Raw genomic sequence first — 23,356 nt, 5'->3', positions numbered from 1 at the left:
GAGTCACATACGAAATCTGATCACTCTATAACAAAAAAACACTTATTAACTAGAATTAAATTTGCTTATTTTCCATAAATAGCAAAATCAGACGTTTAAAAGATTAGATTTTTATTTTTAGTGAATATTATTGGTTAAAATCGATTCATATTTACATAAAACTGATTAACAACAAGACGTGTTAGACTTGGCAATCAAAACACTTACTTAACTCGAACGTGAACTGAAGAGTTTTTTTTTTTGAAGAACATCGATAAAGTTATGCATAATATAATCTACCATTGACATGGTAGATAACCCAAACATTCGTCTTATCTGCAGACAACACCGGGCCTTTATATAGCGCCAAAGCTGTCCACTGGCCAACACACAACTCAATCGATGTCCAATCAGAATGGTCAAGTCCATTGTAATAATACTGCTCCTCAAACTAATCGCTGGGCTGACGCTCATCAGTGCCATGCAGCTGAAAATCCCACCGATGGACCAAGTGGAACCCAGGGAATTCCTCGAGATGCGAAAGCTACAATCGCTGAGCCTTGAGTTCACACAACAATTCGAAAACATAACCCTCAAGGATCTGGAGATACCAAGCGAAGGGATTCCCAGCCTACAGGACTTGCAGTGCCTGGCCGACGTAGGTCTTTGGATGAATGGGATTTCATCAGCCTCAATGTGGTCTATTAAGAGTAAGTAAAAGTCCCTGCTTAGGTTCTTAAGACAAAACTTAAATCTTGAAGAATACATTTCAATTCTTTAATTTTGAAACAACAAACAATATTCAGTTTCCATCTTAAGAAAAGGATCTTTAATTAGTCTTTAGATTAAGATCCTTAATTCAAGAATTGTTGCTTAAGAGTCTTAAATTTATTCGTTGCTCTTTCCTACTGTGGACAAAAAGTAAGGAGTAAAGTTCAATTTAAACTTTGCGGGCCTAACATTTCGGGTAGTTAATGTATGTGTTTATTTACTTCTGTATCGAAACCTTTTTCTTCTTGCAGTGATTGATGCCTGGGGATCAAAGCCTGCTGGTATCCTGAGCCTGAACATTATTGATTTGGGAAACTACGAGCAGTGCATCAACATAAACCAGCTGATTGCGACCAACCATGCCATTAAAGGTAAATACTGCATGGCGGAGATTCCGTTTGGCAAAATGCTGGGCATCGAATCAAACGTCATGCGCAGCGTCAGCTTGAAGATTGGCGTTTGTTTCCCCTCCTCGTGTTCGTCCAACAACATAGACACTCTGCTGAACCGGGCGATTCAGAGCTTGCTCAACGTCACCCACTCCAGGGAGCTGATCAACCCGGACACCTGCCAGACTGCGGATCGAGAACCTTTCCCTGGTCTTACTATATTCACAATGTATGTTAAGTTTTCATTTAGATTTGATCACTGACTAATTGAGCGACTTCCTTTGTAGTGTGCTGTTGTCCGTCTTCGGGGCCCTCGCCTTGCTGGCCACCTTATACGATTACTTCATCTGTCAGGATCAAAGTAAGTTGCAAATTATAAATTGAAGTGAAATTGCTTATTGATCTGTTGTCAACTCACCACATCTAGGTCAACTGCCTGTCCTGATCAAGATCTTCTCGATACGCGCCTCATCTCGCGCTCTCTTCCGCACCACAAACCCCAAATCGAATCCCAATGTGATTGATTGTCTTCATGGCATTCGTTGCATGTCCCTCTTGTGGGTGGTCTTTGGTCATGAGTACATGTTCGGCATGGTGCAGCCCAATATTAACCAATGGAGCATTGTCCATGTAAGCTACTTCACAGAGCTGTAACTGAACATCGGGAACTGATTCGGGAGTTTTTTATTGCAGTGGCTTCAACAACCCTTCCAGAACTTGATAGTTCATGCCGCCTTTTCCGTGGATACATTCTTCTTCCTGAGTGGTCTTCTTGTGATTATGATTGCCCTGCGCTCCATGGGCAAGTAAGTAGTCAGGAATTTTCATTATTAACACCTAATAACACCCACCTAACTCCTTAGAACTAAGGGAAAACTGAGTGTGCCGCTGATGTATCTGCATCGGTATTTGCGTCTGGCTCCCCTTGTGGGTGTGGCCATCTTGGTCTACATGCAGTTGTTGCCTTTGCTGGTGAGCGGACCTCTTTCCAATAATGGCGTCGATGACTTTGAGAAATGCGAACGCACCTGGTTCTGGTCGCTGCTCTTCTTTCAAAACTATGCCACAACGGAGATTGTAAGTTTCCCTTAACTTCCAGTTCCCTTCGGATCGTATTATAACCTTAACTTCCCGCAGTGCTTGGGACATACTTGGTATCTAGGCGTAGACATGCAGCTCTACCTGTTGTCGCCCATCTTCCTGTTCGCACTCTACAAATGGGGCAAGAAGGCTGCCATTGGAATCGTAATACTGATGATCTTGCTGCTTGTCTGGATGTTTACCCTCATGATGGTCAAGGAGTATTCCGTGTACTACCGAAACGGTTTTGGGCCCGCTGACTCGAATCGTTGGCTCTACTTCTCCACCCATCTGCATGCCACGCCCTGGCTTGTTGGGGCCGTCTTTGGATACTTTTTGCACGTGAATCGTGGCAAATCCTTCAAGCTGACCCCTCTCATGGTCTGGGCAGGCTGGCTGCTCAGCCTGGCGATCATATTCGCCTGTGAGTTCTCGTTGGTGGGCTATGACAAATTCGGAGGTCCCAAGCTAACCATGTTAGGTGATGCTCTCTACTACACGCTGACACGTCTTGGCTGGCCTCTGGCTCTCTGCTGGGTTGTCTTTGCCTGCATGCAAGGATACGGCGGCATGGCGAACAGTTTCCTCTCCTGCCCACTGTGGCAGCCGCTGTCGAAGCTCTCCTACTCCGTGTACATCTGGCACATTCTCATTCAGGAGATGAACGTGCGACGCATTCAATCGAACACTTATTTCTCCGACTACGAAATGGTAAGTTATTTTAGTCCTTCAATTCAGTGGTGTATTTAACACTCTATTCTCTCCTTGCAGATGCTCAAGTTCTGGTCGGACTTTGGTTTCACCGTTCTCGTTTCCTATGCCACTTATGTCACAATTGAGGCGCCTCTTGGCGGCTTGGAAAGTCTTTTGCTATCCAGAAGCAAACCCAGTCCAGTTGCGAAGACAGTTCCTGAAATAATCAAAGTGGAGAAGAATCCTATATCCATAGTGAATGTTGATCTAGAGGCAGCCCCAATTCCAATGAAAATTACAACAGGGATTGAGATAGAGACTGCGGCTGATGAAGCCTCAGCAAGTGCTGCAGTTGAGACAAATGATCCACAAATGAATCCAAACTAATCTTGTCCGTTACTATAAGAGCTAAGTTAAGAGCGAGCTCGATTTAAAATTCTCATCTTCACCTTAGCTTTAATGCGAGAAAGCGAGCCTTAAGCTTTCTAGTTTTTTTTGGGTACTTTAAAATTATTTATTATATAATAAGTAATATGTAATATTGTAATCGTATAAGGAAACTAGTTAAGAATACATTGGATTCACTTATGAATTTAATCCGAAAAATAATAATAACATCAAAATGTTTTCAAATTTTAATAGATTTGCTGTTTGTCTGAATTTCAAATTGGCGCGCAGTACGTCTCTATGTGTATGTATATGTAATACTAAATAATAATAGGTTAGGTTAGGTAGGACCGGCTGCCCCAGTACGGGGCAAAGCATAGACCAGTGGAGGTCCGTAGCTGAACCGGTAGCTTATCTACGTCTCAGAAATCGCGCAGTATGGATGCATTTTTGGCAAAAGCCAGCAGCATCCTAGGAGATAGCCGTGAGACGTCCCGAAGATCGTTGTGGCACGGCGAATTAAGGTATTTCAACCGGAGTCGGGATAACGCTGGGCATCTACAGAGAAGATGCTCAAGTGTTTCCTTAACCCCGGGTTCGTTGCATTTCCTGCACTAATCACTGTTCGTGATGCCCATCTTTACAGCATGGACAGCTGACATACAGTGGCCAGTTAAAATGCCTAGCATTAGCCTGCAGTCTTTCCTTGAAAGCTGCATGACGAATTTGGTTAAGTTTTTGTTAGTAGAGGCACACATCAGCCTTGCAGTTTTGCACGAGTTGGCATTACGCCAGCTCGCGTCCCACTGAAGTCTAGAGCGCACCTCAATTTCACTGCCTAGAGTTCGCAGGGATATCGGAACATTGCACATGTTGCCAACATCGAGCCCCACTCCCTCTTTGGCGAGAGTGTCTGCGATCTCGTTGCCATCGATGCCCTGGTGGCTTGGGATCCAATAGATTCGCACGACCGCAGATGCGTTCAGCGACTCTATTGCTCTTCTGCTGTCCAGGACAACTTTGGACTTGACCACATCAGAGTGCATTGATCTTATTGCAGCCTGGCTGTCAACAAAGATGTTAATAGAGGTGTGATCACGCTGTAAACCCCGAGCCAATTCGGCAGCCTTGCCAATGGCAAAAACTTCCGCCTGGAAGATGCTGCAATGGTCTGGGAGTTTATAGGATTGTTTGGAGACCGGGTCCGGGCAGTATACGGCCGCTCCGACACCATCATCCATCTTCGAACCGTCGGTGAAGAGGTTGAGGGCTTCGGGAATGCATAACCCTTCCCGCCAGCACTCCGGTTCCAAGAATATAGTGTTAATATGGTCAGTACTGGTAAGGGGGATAGTATAGTCCAAGTCTCTACTAGTCTCCCTACCAATGGCGCTGTGACCATAGCCTAGCAGACCCAAATTGCCAGTTGCGGCAATCCGTAGGGACGATTTTGCGGCTATGGATTGCGCGTATAGGTGTAATGGTTCCACACCAGCTATTACCTCGAGGGCTTTAGTTGGCGTCGACCTGAGAGCGCCTGTGATACACAGTAGCGCTTGACGCTGTGTCCTTTCCATGATGGATAGGTACGTCCTTTTTTCAGTGGCCTGCCACCACACTAGAACACCGTAGGTGAGGATAGGGCGAACAACTGAGATGTATATCCACCGCATTAGATTAGGAGAGAGGCCCCAAGTGCAACTAAGCATCTTTTTCGCCATGTACAAGGCTCCGGTGGCCTTCTTCACCCTTTCTAACACATTGAGCTTCCATGTCAGTTTGCTGTCCAGGACCACACCTAGGTATTTTACTGCTAGGCTCGGCTTTAGCATAGTGCAGCCTATTTTTGGGGGGGACCACGCAGGTACCTTATACCTCTTCGTGAAGAGGATAAGGTCCGTTTTATCCGCGTTAATGCTGAGCCCGGCTGATTCGGCCCATGCTTTAACTTCCCGCAAAGTAAGTTCCATTACGGAACTAAGGGTGGTTGGGCATTTCCCAGTTATCAAAATGCTTATGTCGTCAGCATAGGCAATTAACTTGGGGGCCCGTCTAGTAAATTTTAGAAGTAGGCTATTTACGACCAAATTCCAAAGGAGAGGCGAGAGAACCCCACCCTGGGGAGTGCCACCTCGCACTACCTTTGTAATGGCCGCATCGCCCCACGTAGCCACCACCCGCCTGTCACAAAGAAGGCGGTTGACCCATCTGTGGATCGCTGGTGCCGTGTTAATTGAGGTAAGGCCCTTCATAATAGCATCAGTATGACCCCATGCGAGGCACGCCGAATAGATACCCGATAGCCACGGAACAATCGTGGGCTTGCTGGCTTGCAGCATTGCTGGCGAAAGTCCATCGAGACCGGGCGACCTGACCTTCGCAAAGGAGTCGATAGCCCAAATTATTTTGTTATCTGTAATTAGACTGGCAGGGAGTCTCATAACTGGGAGACTAGGAAAGAGCTGCCAGTCACTATTCTCTATTCCAATACATCCCGGGAAATGAGTTGAGAGCAGTGCTTCAAGAGTTTCAGCACTGCTCTCCGTCCACGCTCCATCGCCCGACTTGAGCAGACTAGGACTGGAAGCCTGCTTGGACAGCAGCTTCCTCAGTCTGGAGGTGTCTTTGATGTTATCCAGGTCCGAGCAAAAGGTTCTCCATGAAGACCTTTTGGATGATCGGATCATCTTCTTGTACGACTTCAGGAGAGACCTATACTCGTCCCAGACATATTCGTTGTCCGCCTTCTTAGCAAGTTGAAACATGCTAGTAAGCTCTCCACGTAGCGATGAGAGATCTGGGTTCCACCAGGGTGGCTTCGATCTTCTCGTCGGTCTTGAGAGTCTACAAGATTGGCGAAACGCTGAAAGTAGTCCTGCTGAAAGGACATTGACAGTAGTTTCTAGGTCCTGTACCGAGTTGATGTTACCCGGCGAACCAAGAGACTTGGAAACAAGGCTAGAGAATTTCGCCCAGTTCGTGTTACGGGGATTTCTGAACGGCTGAGCCGCAGGTACCCTGTTAAAAGGAATGGTAAATTGAATGTACTTATGGTCCGAGAAGGAGGGTCTGTCCAGGACCCTCCACTCTTCAACATTGGTACACTCAGTTGAAATCGTTAAGTCCAGCACATTACTGGAGGTGGGACCTACATAGGTAGATACCTCACCCCTGTTGGCTAGTCTAAGCTTATGGTTAAGGATAAAATCAAGAACTGACTCACCCCTGTCGTTGATGTCGGGACTTCCCCAGACGCTATGGTGGGCGTTGGCGTCCGTTCCGATAATAATATGCTTATTGGAGGAGCAGACCATGTCCACCAGCCTCCGCAGCTCGTCAGGTGGAGCCGGCTTGTCGTGGGCCATATAACAGGATGCCAGCAGCAAACATCCTTCACGGCTCTCCAGCACCACCACGGTTAGATCGTCGTTGCTGTAATTAGGTAGTAGATGAGCTTTTAGCCCCTTCTTTACAAGGATGGCAGTTCTCGATCTGCTTACCAATGTCGGGACGTATAAATCATAGTTGGGCGACTTCAGTCCAGCCACCGTGTTGCCCGACGCTATCCACGGTTCTTGGACCAAAGCCGCGTAGGCGGACACTTCCTCCAGGGCAAGGAGTAGCTCCGCCGAAGCCGTTTTGGATTTATGGAGGTTGAGTTGCAGCACACTCATTAGAGGTTAGCAAACTCGCGGGGGGCCCGTCTCCATGGACAGTTCCTCCCCCACCTCCTCCGTCTTGTCAGTCAGGCTGAGGTGCTGGGTGGCGTCGGTCACGCTCTCGAGACCGAGATCTGCCTCAACCTCCCCAGACCTCAGCGTGTGTGTGTCCTTGTCGTTCGGATGACGTTTCTTGAGGCGAAGGTACACGCTCCCTAAGCCCCACGCCATCTTCCCATTGCGTTTATATAGCAGATCCTCGGCCTCCTTGTTGATCTGAATGATCACGTGCTGCCCACCACTGGGTAAAGGTTCATCAACCTTCAGCACGGACCAATCACTCGTCGGTATGGCCGGGTTCTGCTTTTTAAGCAGCTGAAGCGCCCGCTCTCCCTGGACAACTATTGGGAAAAGGACTTTCGCCTTCGGCATGGACGGAATATTATTCCTGTCCACCACGTCCAGCTTGGCCCCCTCCCACAGCCCGTCCAGTTTGGGTACGGTCGCTTGCAGCCACTGCAATGTTGGGTCGTCCTTGCATGTCAGGATCTTGACACCATTCAGCCAGCCAGTGCCTTCGAATGTAGGCATTGGACTGTCTGGGACATTCTCCATCCTGACAAACAGTGCGTCGACCAGCTTACTATGGGTCAACCGCCACCGCTCTGCAGACATTTTCCCGTTAGGGTCCCCTCTGTCTATGAGAGCAACGGCGAGATGCCGCCTGGCAGTTTCAGCAACCGTTGCTCTCTGTTTCGTCCTGTTCGAGTCCGTGTTGGTGGAGCCAGGTGCTCGCAGCTTCTTGCTCACTGGAGCCCCTTGCTTGGGACTCTCAGCGGACCGTTGGCGCTTGCTTGCCATGGACTCCACCTTGTTGTTGGCAGGGCCGGTAGAACCGGTCTGCACTTTATTGTCTTTTGGAAGGGGGCTAAGTTGGTTTTCCCGCATCCACGTGTTGGCCCAGGCAAGCCTCTCCTGGTCCTTGACGGACAGGTTAGCTACGCCACTAAGCCTTGCGTGAATACGGGTCGCCGCCCTATTTTTGGCCTTCTCCTTCAGCCCCCCGTGCCCCGCTGCGCAACCTTGGAGGTGCTGGCGATAGGCAGGGGTGACTGAAGAGGAAGACGTTCCCCCTCCACCGTAGAAGTTGGCGCAGCGCTCTTTTGGTCCGTGTCGGTTAAGACCACAGCACACGCGCGCACCAACCTCGAATTTTTGGTGGCAGTGTTGTTACAACTGATACGGCCTGCTCCCGCCGCCTCAGAGGTGTGACCGCTGGCGACACGCAGAGAGGATCTCTCCCCCCCGTGCCCGCCGGTGGTAGCAGTCACGCCTTCCACCGACGTTTGGGCTGACATCCCAGCCCGAGTTGAATAGTTTAATGAGTCCATTCCGAGACCATAGTTGGCTAATTTTGTTCTTGGGAGCCCCCCATAGCGTTTTCAGTCTGACCGCCAGACACCTCGTACCATGGATTCTGCTACTTATCTTCAGGCAGATGCCCGAAAGATAAGGAACAGAGTCCTCAGCTAGGATCTGCAGTTCCTGAAATATCGACGTATAGTAGAGATCTGCTACCCGTTGACACTGAGGTAATACAGATCCTACCCAGCCAGCACCCTCGGGGAGGGTTCAGCAGAGGATTTTTGCCAGCCACTAAATAATAATGTAATAATAAGATATATTAATATATACCGTTTAAATCGATAAATCTAATTAAACATTTTGCAGTATTCCACAGCGCCATTTTCGCAGCAGTTTATCAGTAAAAAAAAAAAAAGCATTGCATACTTTTACAGACACCTTTCAATTGCTAGCAGCTGCAATTCTTTAAAATCATGGCATACTTTCGGTGGCAATGTGAACGCCAAAAATATAGCCAGAAACAAGAAATTCCTTGATATCTCAGAAACTACAAGGACGACTTTGATGTTCTTAGGCATGTTGATAGGCCTAATTAAAAGTCTTTGATTGACACTTGATTGATTGCTTCACTCAACTCGACTCGACGCCAAGTCCGATAACCTTTTGAATCACATGTTTCAGTTAAAACACTTTTAATTTTTAAATCTAAAACAATTTCGTGTATCTGCGAGATGATCTAATAAATCAATCACAAACTTGTGTCAGTTTCTAGATAAATATTCTAACGCTTGTTTAACCTTGTATTTTTATAACTTTTGTTTACAATTTTTGCCATCGAATTTGCATAAGAAACTAACTATTATATGTTGTTTTCACAATCTTCAGCAAGTTCAATGCTAAGTAAGATCTTTTAATATCTATGTGAAAGTTAACTAATTTTGAAATCGATTAAATCTTTTTAGAATGCTGTTAGCTTTTTATACCCGCTACCTATAGGGTAGAAGGGTATTATAACTTTGTGCCGACAGGAAATGTATGTAACAGGTAGAAGAAGGCATCTCCGACCCTAAAAAGTATATATATTCTTGATCAGCGTCAACAGCCGAGACGATCTAGCCACGTCCGTCTGTCCGTATGAACACCTAGATCTCAGAGACTATAAGAGATAGAGCTATAATTTCGACAGCATTTGTTATGTTTGAACGCGGATCAAGTTTGTTCAAAATTTTTGCCACGCCCACTTCCGCCCTTGAAAATAAAAAATAACATGCGTAATTTTAAAGCTAGAGTTACGATATTTTGGTATATTTTGGTATATACAGTAATAACTATAGTAGTTATGATTCCTGAAAATTTGATTGCGATCAGATAAAAATTGTGGAAGTTATTAAAGAAATACTTTTGTATGGGCAAAAACGCCTATTTACTAGGGGTCTTAGTTGCTTTGGATGACAATCTGGTATATTGTGCCGTCTATGGTATATATTGAATGTGGCACTATATCGATATACCAAATATACCATTTGGTATATTTTTGGTATTTATGCAGTATACCGAATATATTTTGAGAAAAATACCGCAAAATATATTTATTTTATTCAAAATGGGTAGCGGGTATCTCACAGTCGAGTACACTCGACTGTAGCTTTGTTACTTGTGTATTAGCGCTTTAGTCTTGAGCTACCCCCATTTTAGATTTCAGACAAAATTACGAGTGCCCCTTTAGAAAGTAAAAAAGTGTTCCTCGCCTATCAACAGTAGTTGTTTGTACTAACAACAATATGTGGGTTAATATGTGCAATTTGTTTAGTTGCTGCTGTTTTTAAGGTTGGAGTATACTTTGAACCAAAAGAATTGTTATCAGACATATTTTAGGATAAATTAAGAACGTTTTTGGTCTGATTTCGACGAAGTGTTTACTTCCCACATTCATTATGAATTCAAATGCTTGAACTTGATTAAATTTGCTTATCAGCATTTGTATGAAGTCATTATGAGTATCCCTTTAATTAGTCTGCTTTAGCAGATTGAATTACAGAGAACTAGGATAACAATTGAGTATAAGATTATCAAATTATAAGTGCATGTTATTATTAAAAGAATTGTTACAGCAAAGATTTCCAGTGAATATGAGTCATATCATCATTATATCTCAAAATTCTACCAAACATGTGAATCACAAAAGCGTGTGGATTTCAAGTGCACACTTGCAATCAATTCAAGTGCTTGTTTTATTGCCCATATTGTTGATCAAACTCTTTCACAACAACACTACGATACAACTGACCCTTGGCTCTTGTCTACGCTTCCGACTAAGCGACTGATAACCAAGAAGAGATATCGTTGGAATATTTGAGATCATATCTAGCTATTTATATACTTGGAAATGAAAGTGCTGTGTTTACTAATCTGTGTTATAATCTAATTTGTAAATCTTGTGGAAATGTTTTTTGTGTAGATTGATATATCAGTCTAAATTTAATGGTTTGTCAGTCTGTTAATTGAAATCGATTTCTAAGATAAGTATTAATGCTACAATGAACACATCTATTTTACGATAATGGAGTTATTAGTATAGTTTAATATTCTATTATCTATTATAGGATTCTATTTTAATCCTATTATTATGAAATTTAAGAGTCACAATGTGTTTACTCCACAAAAATTTGCTTATTGGACATAAATACCAAAGTCAGACGTCTTTAAGATTAAATGTTTATTTTTTGTGAATATTATTGGTTAACATCGATTCATATTTACATAGAAATGATTAACAACAATACGTGTTGGCCTTGATAATCAAAACACTCACTTAACTCGAACGTGAACTGAAGAGTTTTTTTTTGTTTTTTTTTGAGGAATTACAGTTCTGAGTAAGAATCGAAATCTTGATATCCCGACTATAAAGCAATACACAGACATCGATAAAGTTATGCATACTATAATCTACCCTAGACATGACAGATAACCCAAACAATCGTCTTATCTGCAGACAACATTGGGCCTTTATATAGCGCCAAAGCTGTCCACTGGCCAACACACAACTCAATCGATGTCCAATCAGAATGGTCAAGTCCATTGTAATAATACTGCTCCTCAAACTAATCGCTGGGCTGACGCTCATCAGTGCCATGCAGCTGAAAATCCCACCGATGGACCAAGTGGAACCCAGGGAATTCCTCGAGATGCGAAAGCTACAATCGCTGAGTCTTGAGTTCACACAACAATTCAAAAACATAACCCTCAAGGATCTGGAGATACCAAGCGAACGGATTCCCAGCCTACAGGACTTGCAGTGCCTGGCCGACGTAGGTCTTTGGATGAGTGGCATTTCATCAGCCTCAATGTGGTCTATTAAGAGTAAGTAAAAGTCCCTGCTTAGGTTCTTAAGACAAAACTTAAATCTTGAAAAATACATTTCAAAATTGAAACTTAAACATCAATTCTTTAATTTTGAAACAAGAATGTTTTCAACTCATAATAAGTCAAACAATATTCGGTTTCCATCTTAAAAAAAGGATCTTTAAGTGGTCTTTAGATTAACATCCTTAATTCAAGAATTGTTGCTTAAGAGTCTTAAATTTATTCGGCGCTCTTTCCTACTGTGGACAAAAAGTAAGGAGTAAAGTTCAATTTAAACTTCGCGGGCCTAACATTTCGGGTAGTTAATGTATGTGTTTATTTACTTCTGTATCGAAACCGTTTTCTTCTTGCAGTGATTGATGCCTGGGGATCGAAGCCTGCTGGTATCCTGAGCCTGAACATTATTGATTTGGGAAACTACGAGCAGTGCATCAACATAAACCAGCTGATTGCGACCAACCATGCCATTAAAGGTAAATACTGCATGGCGGAGATTCCGTTTGGCAAAATGCTGGGCATCGAATCAAACGTCATGCGCAGCGTCAGCTTGAAGATTGGCGTTTGTTTCCCCTCCTCGTGTTCGTCCAACAACATAGACACTCTGCTGAACCGGGCGATTCAGAGCTTGCTCAACGTCACCCACTCCGGGGAGCTGATCAACCCGGACACCTGCCAGACTGCGGATCGAGAACCTTTCCCTGGTCTTACTATATTCACAATGTATGTTAAGTTTTCATTTAGATTTGATCACTGACTAATTGAGCGACTTCCTTTGTAGTGTGCTGTTGTCCGTCTTCGGGGCCCTCGCCTTGCTGGCCACCTTATACGATTACTTCATCTGTCAGGATCAAAGTAAGTTGCAAATTATAAATTGAAGTGAAATTGCTTATTGATCTGTTGTCAACTCACCACATCTAGGTCAACTGCCTGTCCTGATCAAGATCTTCTCGATACGCGCCTCATCTCGCGCTCTCTTCCGCACCACAAACCCCAAATCGAATCCCAATGTGATTGATTGTCTTCATGGCATGCGTTGCATGTCCCTCTTGTGGGTGGTCTTTGGTCATGAGTACATGTTCGGCATGGTGCAGCCCAATATTAACCAATGGAGCATTGTCCATGTAAGCTACTTCACAGAGCTGAAACTGAACATCGGGAACTGATTCGGGAGTTTTTTATTGCAGTGGCTTCAACAACCCTTCCAGAACTTGATAGTTCATGCCGTCTTTTCCGTGGACACATTCTTCTTCCTGAGCGGTCTGCTTGTCATTATGATTGCCCTGCGCTCCATGGACAAGTAAGTTCTCAGGAATTTTCATAAATAATACCTCCTATACTAAACTCTTTTCGCCTTAGAACTAAGGGAAAACTGAATGTGCCGCTGATGTATCTGCATCGGTATTTGCGTCTGGCTCCCCTCGTCGCCGTTGCCATCTTGGTCTACATGCAGTTGTTGCCTTTGCTGGTGAGCGGACCTGTCTCTAATATTGGCTTCGATGAATATGAGAAATGCGAACGCACCTGGTTCTGGTCGCTGCTCTTCGTTCAAAACTATGCCACAACGGAGATTGTAAGTTCCCCTTGACTTTCAGTTCGTTTAGCACCGTATTAAGACTTTAATTTGTTGCAGTGCTTGGCACATTCTTGGTATCTAGGAGTGGACATGCAGCTCTACCTGTTGTCGCCCATCTTCCTGTTCGCACTCTACAAATGGGGCAAGAAGGCTGCCATTGGAATCGTAGTACTGATGATCTTGCTGCTCGTCTGGATGTTTACCCTCATGATGGTCAAGGAATATTCCGTGTACTTCCGAAACGGCTTTGGTCCCGCTGACTCGAATCGTTGGCTCTACTTCTCCACCCATCTGCATGCCACGCCCTGGCTTGTTGGTGCCGTCTTTGGATACTTTTTACACGTGAATCGTGGCAAATCCTTCAAGCTGACCCCTCTCATGGTCTGGGCAGGCTGGCTGCTCAGCCTAGCGATCATATTCGCCTGTGAGTTCTCGTTGGTGGGTTACGACAAGTTCGGAGGTCCCCAGCTCACCATGTTGGGCGATGCTCTCTACTACACGCTGACACGCCTTGGCTGGCCTCTGGCTCTCTGCTGGGTTGTCTTTGCCTGCATGCAAGGATACGGCGGAATGGCGAACAGTTTCCTCTCCTGCCCACTGTGGCAGCCGCTGTCAAAACTCTCCTACTCCGTGTACATCTGGCACATTCTCATTCAGGAGATGAACGTGCGACGCATTCAAACGAACACTTATTTCTCCGACTACGAAATGGTAAGTTCTTTCTTTTATCCTTTTTAATCCTAGGCAGTATTTAACACTCTATTCTCTCCTTATAGATGCTCAAGTTCTGGTCGGACTTTGGTTTCACCGTTCTCGTTTCCTATGCCACTTATGTCACAATTGAGGCGCCTCTTGGCGGCTTGGAAAGTCTTTTGCTATCCAGGAGCAAACCCAGTCCAGTTGCGAAGGCAGTTCCAGAAATCATCAAAGTGGAGAAGAATCCTATATCCATCGAGAATGTTGATCTAGAGGCAGCCCCAATTCCAACGAAAATTACAACAGGGATTGAGATAGAGACTGCGGCTGATAAAGCCTCAACAAGTGCTGCAGCTGAGACAAATGATCCACAAATGAATCCAAACTAATCTTGTCCGTTACTATAAGAGCTAAGTTAAGAGCCAGCTCGATTTAAAATTCTCATCTTCACCTTAGCTTTAATGCGAGAAAGCGAGCCTTAAGCTTTCTAATTTTTTTTTTTTTTTTTGTTACTTTAAAATATTTATTATAGAAAAAGTAATATGTAATAATATTGTATAAGGAAGCTAGTTAAGAATACATTCGATTCACTTATGAATTTAATCCGAAAAATAATAATAATATACAATAAAAATGTTTTCAAATTTTAATAGATTTGCTTTTTGTCTTATGCTGTTGAATTTCAAATTGGCGCGCTGTACGTCTCTATCTGTATGTATGTATATGTATTACATTATGTAATACTAAATATGTAATTTGTAATTATAAAATATATTAATATATACCGTTTGAATCGAGAAATCTAATTTGAAAATCTAATTAAACATTCTGCAGCATTAAGACTAATAAATGTGTACATACTCTTCCACAGCGCAGTTTGTCAGTAAAAACAAGTAGGAAAGTTACAGTCGAGTGTGCTCGACTGTGAGATACCCGCTACCCATTTTTAATAAGGGCAAAATATTGAGGTATTATTTTCAACATATACCGAAAATACTAAAAGATACTAAAAATATACCAAATGGTATGTTTGGTATATCGATACAGCACACCATTCAAAATATACCATAGACGGCACAATGTACCAGATTGTCGACCAAAGCAACTGAGACCCCTTGTAAGTAGGCGTACACTCGACTGTAGCTTTCTTACTTGTTTATTAGCGCTTTAGTCTTGAGTTACCCCCATTTTAGATTGGCTTATCAGACAAAATAACGATTGCCTCTTTAGAAAGTAAACCAGTGTTCCTCGCCTATTAACAGTAGTTGTTTGTACTAACTACAATATGTGGGTTAATATGGGCAATTTGTTTGCTGTTTTTAAGGTTCGAGTATACTTTGAACCAAGAGAATTGTTATCAGACATATTTTAGCATAAATTAAAAACGTTTTTGGTCTAAGTGTTTACGACGAAGTGTTTACTTCCCACATTCATTATCAATTGCTTGAACTTGGTTAAATTTGCTTATCAGAATTTGTAGGAAGTCATTATGAGTAGCAATTTAATTAGTCCGCTTTAGCAGATTGAATTGCAGAGAACTAGGATAACAATTGAGTGTAAGATTATCAAATTATAAGTGCATGCTATTATTAAAAGAATTGTTACAGCAAAGATTTCCAGTGAATATGAGTCATATCATCATTATATCTCAAAATTCTACCAAACATGTGAATCACAAAAGCGTGTGGATTTCAAGTGCACACTTGCAATCAATTCAAGTGCTTGTTTTATTGCCCATATTGTTGATCAAACTCTTTCACTACCATTCAACTGAGCCTTGGCTCTTGTCTACGCTTCCGACTAACCGACTGATAACCAAGAAAAGATATCGTTAGAGTATTGCAAGTCAACTTTGAGATCATATCTAGCTATTTATACACTTAGAAATAAACGTGCTGTGTTTAGTAATCTGTGTTATAATCTAATTCGTTAATCTTGTGGAAATTTTTTTTTTGTGTATATTGATATATCAGTCTATCTTTGAAGGTTTGTCAGTCTATTAATTGAAATCGATTTCTAAGATAAGTATTAATGCTACAATGAACACATCTATTCTACGATAATGGAGTTATTAGTATAGTTTAATATTCTATTATCTGTCCTAGGATAATGGACTCAATTTATTATTCTATTATAATCCTATTATTACGAAATTTAAGAATCACATACGAAATGTGTTTACCCCATTAAAATTTGCTTACTGTCCATAAATAGCAAAATCAGACGTCTATAAGATTAGATGTTTATTTTTATACCCGCTACCCATAGGGTAGAAGGGTATTATAACTTTGTGCCGGTAGGAAATGTATGTAACAGGTAGAAGAAGGCATCTCCGCCCCTATAAAGTATATATATTCTTGTTCAGCGTCAACAGCCGAGACGATCGAGCCACGTCCGTCTGTCCGTCTGTGTGTCTGTCCGTCTGTCCGTCCGTCTGTATGAACATCTAGATTTCAGAGACTATAAGAGATAGAGCTATAATTTTTTTTCGACAGCAATTGTTATGTTTGCACGCAGATCAAGTTTGTTTCAAATTTTTGACACGCCCCCGCAAATCAAACAAATCGAATAACAAGCGTAATTTTAAAGCTAGATTAGCGAATTTTGGTATATAATATAATAATTGCTGTAGTAGTTATGATTCCTGAAAATTGGTTGCGATCAGAAAAAAATTGTCGAAGTTATTAAAGAAATACTTTGGGCAAAACCGCCTGCTTACTAGGGGTCTGAGTTGCTTTGGCCGACAATCTGGTACATTGTGCCGTCTATGGTATATTTTGAATAGTGTATAATATCGATAAGCCAAATATACCATTTCGAATATTTTTAGTATTTTGCAGTATATTCGGTAGATTTTGAGAAAAATACCGAAAATATATTTCTTTTATTCAAAATGGATAGCGGGTATATCACAGTCGAGTACACTCAACTGAAGCTTTCTTACTTGTTTTTAATATTATTGGTTAAAGTCGATTCATATTTACATAGAACTGATTAATAACAATACGTGTTAGCCTTGGTAATCAAAACACTCACTTAACTCGAACGTGAACTGAAGAGTATTTTTTTTTTTTGTGAGGAATTACAGTTCTGAGTAAGAATCGAAATCTTGATATCCCGACCCTAAAGCAATACACAGACATCGATAAAGTTATGCATACTATAATCTACCATAGACATGGCAGATAACCCAAACAATCGTCTTATCTGCAGACAACACCTTTATATAGCGCCAAAGCTGTCCACTGGCCAACACACAACTCAATCGATGTCCAATCAGAATGGTCAAGTCCATTGTAATAATACTGCTCCTCAAACTAATCGCTGGGCTGACGCTCATCAGTGCCATGCAGCTGAAAATCCCACCGATGGACCAAGTGGAACCCAGGGAATTCCTCGAGATGCGAAAGCTACAATCGCTGAGTCTTGAGTTCACACAACAATTCAAAAACATAACCCTCAAGGATCTGGAGATACCAAGCGAACGGATTCCCAGCCTACAGGACTTGCAGTGCCTGGCCGACGTAGGTCTTTGGATGAGTGGCATTTCATCAGCCTCAATGTGGTCTATTAAGAGTAAGTAAAAGTCCAAGCTTAGGCTCTTAAAACAAGACTTAAGTCTTGAAGAATACATTTTAAAATTGAACCGTAATTATCAATACTTTTAGTTTTGAAACAAGAATGTTTTTAGCTCATAATAAGTCAAACAATATTCGGTTTCCATCTTAAAAAAATGATCTTTAACTAGTCTTTAGATTAAGATCGGGTCGTAATTCAAGAATTGTTCCTGAAGAGTCTTAAATTGATTCGTTGCTCTTTCCTACTGTAGACAAAAAGTAAGGAGTAAAGCTCGATTTGAACTTCCCGGACTTAATTTTTCGGGTAGTTAATTCATGTGTTTATTTACTTCTGTATCGAATCCTTTTTCTTCTTGCAGTGATTGATGCCTGGGGATCGAAGCCTGCTGGTATTTTGAGCCTGAATGTCATTGATTTGGGAAACTACGAGCAGTGCATCAACATAAACCAGCTGATTGCAACTAACCATGCCATTAAAGGTAAATATTGCATGACGGAAATTTCCTTAGCCAAAATGCTGGGCATCGAATCAACAATCATACACAGCGTCAACTTGAAGATTGGCGTTTGTTTCCCCTCCTCGTGTTCGTCCAGCAACATGGACACTCTGCTGAACCGGGCGATTCAGAGCTTGTTCAACGTCACCCTCTCCGGTGAGCTGATCAACTCGGACACCTGCCAGACTGCGGATCGAGAAGCTTTCCCTGGCCTAACCATATTTACAATGTATGTAAAGTCTTCGAATAGATTTCATCCCATACTATTTAAGGGATTTCTTTTGTAGTGTTCTGCTGTCCGTCTTCGGGGCCCTCGCCTTGCTAGCCACCTTATACGATTACTTCATCTGTCAGGATCAAAGTAAGTTGCAAATTATAAATTGAAGTGAAATTGTTTATTGATCTGTTGTCAACTCACCACATCTAGGTCAACTGCCTGTGCTGATCAAGATCTTCTCGATACGCGCCTCGTCTCGCGCTCTCTTCCGCACCACAAACCCCAAATCGAATCCCAATGTGATTGATTGTCTTCATGGCATGCGTTGCATGTCCCTCTTCTGGGTGGTCTTCGGTCATGAGTACATGTTCGCCTTTGCGCAGCCCAATGTTAACCAATGGAGCATTTACCACGTAAGTTACTCAGTAGAGCTGTAGCTCAACATCGAGAACTGATTCGGAAGTTTTTTTTTCTTGCAGTGGATTCAACAACCCTTCCAGAACTTGATAGTTCATGCCGCCTTTTCCGTGGATACATTCTTCTTCCTGAGTGGTCTTCTTGTGATTATGATTGCCCTGCGCTCCATGGACAAGTAAGTAGTCAGGAATTTTCATTATTAACACCTACTAACACCTACCTAACTCCTTAGAACTAAAGGAAAACTGAATGTGCCACTGATGTATCTGCATCGGTATTTGCGTCTGGCTCCTCTCGTGGGTGTGGCCATGTTGGTCTACGTACAGCTGTTGCCTTTGCTGGTGAGCGGACCTGTTGCCAATATTGGCGTCGATGACTATGAGAAATGCGAACGCACCTGGTTCTGGTCGCTGCTCTTCGTTCAAAACTATGCCACAACGGATATTGTAAGTTCCCCTTGACTTCCAGTTCCCACCCTATTATAACCTTAACTTCCCGCAGTGCTTGGGACACACTTGGTATCTAGGAGTGGACATGCAGCTCTACCTGTTGTCGCCCATCTTCCTGTTCACACTCTACAAATGGGGTAAAAAGGCTGCCATTGGAATCGTAATACTGATGATCTTGCTGCTTGTCTGGATGTTTACCCTCATGATGGTCAAGGAGTATTCCGTGTACTACCGAAACGGCTTTGGTCCCGCTGACTCGAATCGTTGGCTCTACTTCTCCACCCATCTGCATGCCACGCCCTGGCTTGTTGGTGCCGTCTTTGGATACTTTTTACACGTGAATCGTGGCAAATCCTTCAAGCTGACCCCTCTCATGGTCTGGGCAGGCTGGCTGCTCAGCCTAGCGATCATATTCGCCTGTGAGTTCTCGTTGGTGGGTTACGACAAGTTCGGAGGTCCCCAGCTCACCATGTTGGGCGATGCTCTCTACTACACGCTGACACGCCTTGGCTGGCCTCTGGCTCTCTGCTGGGTTGTCTTTGCCTGCATGCAAGGATACGGCGGAATGGCGAACAGTTTCCTCTCCTGCCCACTGTGGCAGCCGCTGTCAAAACTCTCCTACTCCGTGTACATCTGGCACATTCTCATTCAGGAAATTAACGTGCGACGCATTCAAACGAACACTTATTTCTCCGACTACGAAGTGGTAAGTTCTTTCTTTTATACCTTTTAATCCTAGGCAGTATTTAATACTCTATTCTCTCCTTATAGATGCTCAAGTTCTGGTCGGACTTTGGTTTCACCGTTCTTGTTTCCTATGCCACTTATGTCACAATTGAGGCGCCTCTTGGCGGCTTGGAAAGTCTTTTGCTATCCAGGAGCAAACCCAGTCCAGTTGCGAAGGCAGTTCCAGAAATCATCAAAGTGGAGAAGAATCCTATATCCATCGAGAATGTTGATCTAGAGGCAGCCCCAATTCCAACGAAAATTACAACAGGGATTGAGATAGAGACTGCGGCTGATAAAGCCTCAACAAGTGCTGCAGCTGAGACAAATGATCCACAAATGAATCCAAACTAATCTTGTCCCCCTTAGCTTTAATGCGAGAAAGCGAGCCTTAAGCTTTCTAATTTTTTTTTTTTTGTTACTTTAAAATATTTATTATAGAAAAAGTAATATGTAATAATATTGTATAAGGAAGCTAGTTAAGAATACATTCGATTCACTTATGAATTTAATCCGAAAAATAATAATAATATAATGTAATTGTCAGGCTTTTATATTTTTTTATTTCGGTTTATTTCACAACTTGTTCCTTCTCTGCCTAACGTTCTCTACATAGTGATCGCACTTTCGTCTCGTGCCCGATCGATACACCTATCGATCCAAGGCTTAAGGCGAGCAGGCTCTAAAATGCCTCTAAAGGGCTATTGAGTTAACTGACAATCATCAATATCAACTACTTCATATCTGTCATGATCAAAAACACGGTTTATCTTATAGGGCCCCCGGTACTTTGGGGCAAATTTCTTATTAACTCCTCCTGTAGTATCTACATTCCGAATGGCTACATAGTCACCGACGTTATATTCTCTAGGAGCTCTATGTCGCTTACCATAAAACTGTTCATTTCTTTTCTGGGAATTTTGAATGTTGACAGACGCCTGCTCACGGTTCATCAAAATATTCAGAAAGCTCATCAACTATAGGTCCCTTTTGTATTACTCCAAACAATAGAATACTAGGAGCTTGGGTGCTACTGTGTACTGCATTATTAATTGCAAATTCAGCTTTATTGAGTAATTTATACCAGTCGGACTGGCTCAAAGGTTCTGCTAATTTTTCTAGCATTGGTGTCAAAACCCGATTCACCCGCTCTACTTGGCCGTTAGCCTGTGGCGCTCCAGTGGCCACCTTTATATGTCCTATATCACGTTCTTGACAAAAGGTGTTGAACTCAAACGACGTAAAACAAGTACCGCGATCAGATATAATCCTTTGAGGTCGGCTATAAAAGTCAAAATATTTACTTATCGCATCTCTCGCTTCTCTAGTGCTAGTTGTATTTACAGGAAAGAGTTTCACAAACTTAGTAAAGGCGTCAATAACAACTAAAAGGTGCTTTCTCTTTGAAATTAAACTCGGTAGGGGGCCTAAATGGTCTATATGGAGTGTATGAAATGGGACACATGGCTTCGGGATACTGTGCAAGGTTCTATCATGAATAGATCTCGGCACTGAATGCAAAATGCACGAAAGGCAATTTCTTATAAAACGCTCCACCTTAGTTCTCATATCTGGGAACCAATAAGTCCGTCTCAAATCCTTAACGCACTTGCCCTCTGCTAGGTGTCCTAATTTTTCGTGCGATTTCCTAATAATCTGCTCTTCCATGCAAACGGGTACATACAAACAATAAGAATCATTTCCATTCTTTCTGCATACTAGTCCATCTCTCAACTCAAATCTACGCAAGGTTCCATTCTCTAGTTTCTGTCTCAATCGAACTATTTCCTTATCCCTCATTTGTTCCGTTTGTAAAATCAAGTATACATCCTCAGGTGTTGCCCCCACTACTCCAACTAACGGTATTGATTTCAAAAACGCGTCCTCACGAAACTCATATTTATCAACTTTATCATCTCCCCAGGCCCTTTTACCACCGTCCATGTAATCCCTATTCACATCCTCGCAATTAACTCCACCGTTATCTAAAGAATCTTCACTAAAGTTCTCTTCCATTATAACTCGTAGTCTCTCTAAAGGATCTTCACAAAGGCTATCTAACAACGCACTATCCCCTGGTGTGTCTTTCTATAAGGTTGTCACTACTGATTCCCACAAGGTGGTCTCTACGGTTCTCAACTAAGTTTTCTCTATGGTTCTCTCTACGGTTCTCTATGCGTTCTTCCTCAAAGTTTTCTAACAAGTCATCGTCGCCACTAAACTCACTATTTTTTAGGGTCTTAACAATTTCTACCTGTCTGCTTAAAGCATCCACATGGGCCATATTAACACCGGGTCTGTGCATAATTGAATAATCATAATTTTCCAACTCAAGTGGTCCCTTGAGTTGAGCTATCCTAGGATTAATAGCTTTCCTACTAAGAGTTTGCACTAGCGAATTGCAATCCGTAATTATTCTAAACGGCCTATGCTCTAGGTATACTCTAAAACGGCGCAACGCATTAATTATCGCAAGCGTTTCCAACTCAAAACTATGGTATCTCGACTCTGCCGCTGTAGTTTTACCGGAATAAAACGAAACAGGATGCATTTTTCCATCATCCTGCCGCTGCAATAGTATAGCTTCAAAACCATGTGAACTGGCATCAGTATGAAGCTCAGTTTCTCTCCCAGGACTGAAATTCGCTAAAACGGGTGGGTTAGCTAAAGCATTTTTAAAATTTTCAAACGCCCTCAATTGCTCATCATTGAGTGGAAAAGGACCACCTTTCTTTAATAACTCAGTCAAAGGTCTAGCTATTCTCGCAAACGACAGGACAAAACGTCTAAAATACGAAAAGAATCCTAAACATGAGTGAAGGGTATGGACATTCTGTGGCACAGGGAAATTTCTCAAGGCTACCAAATGTGTTTCGCTCGGCTTAATCCCATATTTACTAACATTGTACCCTAGGAACTCGCATTCTTTCTTAAGAAATACACACTTCTTCTTATTTATTTCCAAATTATTTTCGCTAATTCGATCCAAAAGTTTTCCCAACATCTCCAAGTGTTCATCTACAGTCTTAGTGGCAATAACTATATCGTCCATATAAATAACTACTCTTTTTTCTCGAACAAGGTCTGAAAATGTTTCCGAGATAAATCGTTGAAACACCGCTTTTGAAATCAATCACAGAAAAACAACATTTTCCTTCTAAATACTTAAGGCAGTCTTCAATAAGAGGCAAAGGGAAATTATCTTTGACGATACGTTTGTTTAAGCCACGGTAGTCAACGCACATTCGAGTTTCACCAGACTTTTTCTTCACAAGAACTAAAGGTGACGCATAGGGTGAAGCACTAGGACGTATAACGTTTTTCTTTAGCAAATCATCGACAATTTCTGCAACTTTCTCTCTCTCAAAGTAAGACAAACGCCTAGGGCAACAATAAAAGGGAGTGGTATCGGTTAATCTGATGGACATACGATATCTAGGTTTAACATTATAATCGTATTGGTTGTTAGAATAATAACTTTGAATAGTTTTTTGACACCTTCCCGCTATTTCAAGTC

The 23,356-nt window shown here is 42.5% G+C and overlaps 3 protein-coding genes across 3 annotated transcripts; all 3 read left to right on the top strand.

Moving 5' to 3' along the window:
- Positions 1–653: 653 nt before the first annotated feature.
- LOC117576921 (nose resistant to fluoxetine protein 6-like) lies at positions 654–3,317 on the top strand. The gene is made up of 8 exons (XM_034262066.2): positions 654–689; positions 1,002–1,368; positions 1,427–1,500; positions 1,567–1,769; positions 1,833–1,945; positions 2,003–2,216; positions 2,277–2,930; positions 2,991–3,317. The coding sequence occupies exons 1-8, from the start codon at positions 674–676 to the stop codon at positions 3,297–3,299; spliced, it is 1,950 nt and encodes a 649-aa protein (XP_034117957.2). The 5' UTR covers positions 654–673; the 3' UTR covers positions 3,300–3,317.
- An 8,051-nt stretch (positions 3,318–11,368) lies between these two features.
- Positions 11,369–14,561, top strand: LOC117576903 (nose resistant to fluoxetine protein 6-like). The gene is made up of 8 exons (XM_034262044.2): positions 11,369–11,683; positions 12,040–12,406; positions 12,465–12,538; positions 12,605–12,807; positions 12,871–12,983; positions 13,043–13,256; positions 13,317–13,970; positions 14,036–14,561. The coding sequence occupies exons 1-8, from the start codon at positions 11,389–11,391 to the stop codon at positions 14,342–14,344; spliced, it is 2,229 nt and encodes a 742-aa protein (XP_034117935.1). The 5' UTR covers positions 11,369–11,388; the 3' UTR covers positions 14,345–14,561.
- A 2,659-nt stretch (positions 14,562–17,220) lies between these two features.
- LOC117576911 (nose resistant to fluoxetine protein 6-like) lies at positions 17,221–20,356 on the top strand. The gene is made up of 8 exons (XM_034262054.2): positions 17,221–17,531; positions 17,893–18,259; positions 18,318–18,391; positions 18,458–18,660; positions 18,727–18,839; positions 18,897–19,110; positions 19,166–19,819; positions 19,885–20,356. The coding sequence occupies exons 1-8, from the start codon at positions 17,237–17,239 to the stop codon at positions 20,191–20,193; spliced, it is 2,229 nt and encodes a 742-aa protein (XP_034117945.1). The 5' UTR covers positions 17,221–17,236; the 3' UTR covers positions 20,194–20,356.
- The last annotated feature ends 3,000 nt before the right edge of the window (positions 20,357–23,356 follow it).

The sequence above is a fragment of the Drosophila albomicans genome, chromosome X (genome assembly GCF_009650485.2).
Source record: "Drosophila albomicans strain 15112-1751.03 chromosome X, ASM965048v2, whole genome shotgun sequence".
NCBI lineage: Eukaryota > Metazoa > Arthropoda > Insecta > Diptera > Drosophilidae > Drosophila > Drosophila albomicans.
This window is presented reverse-complemented; position numbering and strand designations above follow the sequence as displayed.

Excerpts from the sequence above, each read along its gene's own strand:
- LOC117576903 (XM_034262044.2), top strand. The coding sequence starts at position 11,389 with ATGGTCAAGTCCATTGTAATAATACTGCTCCTCAAACTAATCGCTGGG. Across the intron at positions 12,984-13,042 it reads GCCCTGCGCTCCATGGACAA|AACTAAGGGAAAACTGAATG; the intron begins GTAAGTTCTCAG and ends TTTTCGCCTTAG. Across the intron at positions 13,257-13,316 it reads ACTATGCCACAACGGAGATT|TGCTTGGCACATTCTTGGTA; the intron begins GTAAGTTCCCCT and ends AATTTGTTGCAG.
- LOC117576921 (XM_034262066.2), top strand. Across the intron at positions 1,369-1,426 it reads GGTCTTACTATATTCACAAT|TGTGCTGTTGTCCGTCTTCG; the intron begins GTATGTTAAGTT and ends CTTCCTTTGTAG. Across the intron at positions 1,501-1,566 it reads CTTCATCTGTCAGGATCAAA|GTCAACTGCCTGTCCTGATC; the intron begins GTAAGTTGCAAA and ends CACCACATCTAG.
- LOC117576911 (XM_034262054.2), top strand. The coding sequence starts at position 17,237 with ATGGTCAAGTCCATTGTAATAATACTGCTCCTCAAACTAATCGCTGGG. Across the intron at positions 17,532-17,892 it reads CTCAATGTGGTCTATTAAGA|TGATTGATGCCTGGGGATCG; the intron begins GTAAGTAAAAGT and ends TTCTTCTTGCAG. Across the intron at positions 19,820-19,884 it reads ATTTCTCCGACTACGAAGTG|ATGCTCAAGTTCTGGTCGGA; the intron begins GTAAGTTCTTTC and ends CTCTCCTTATAG.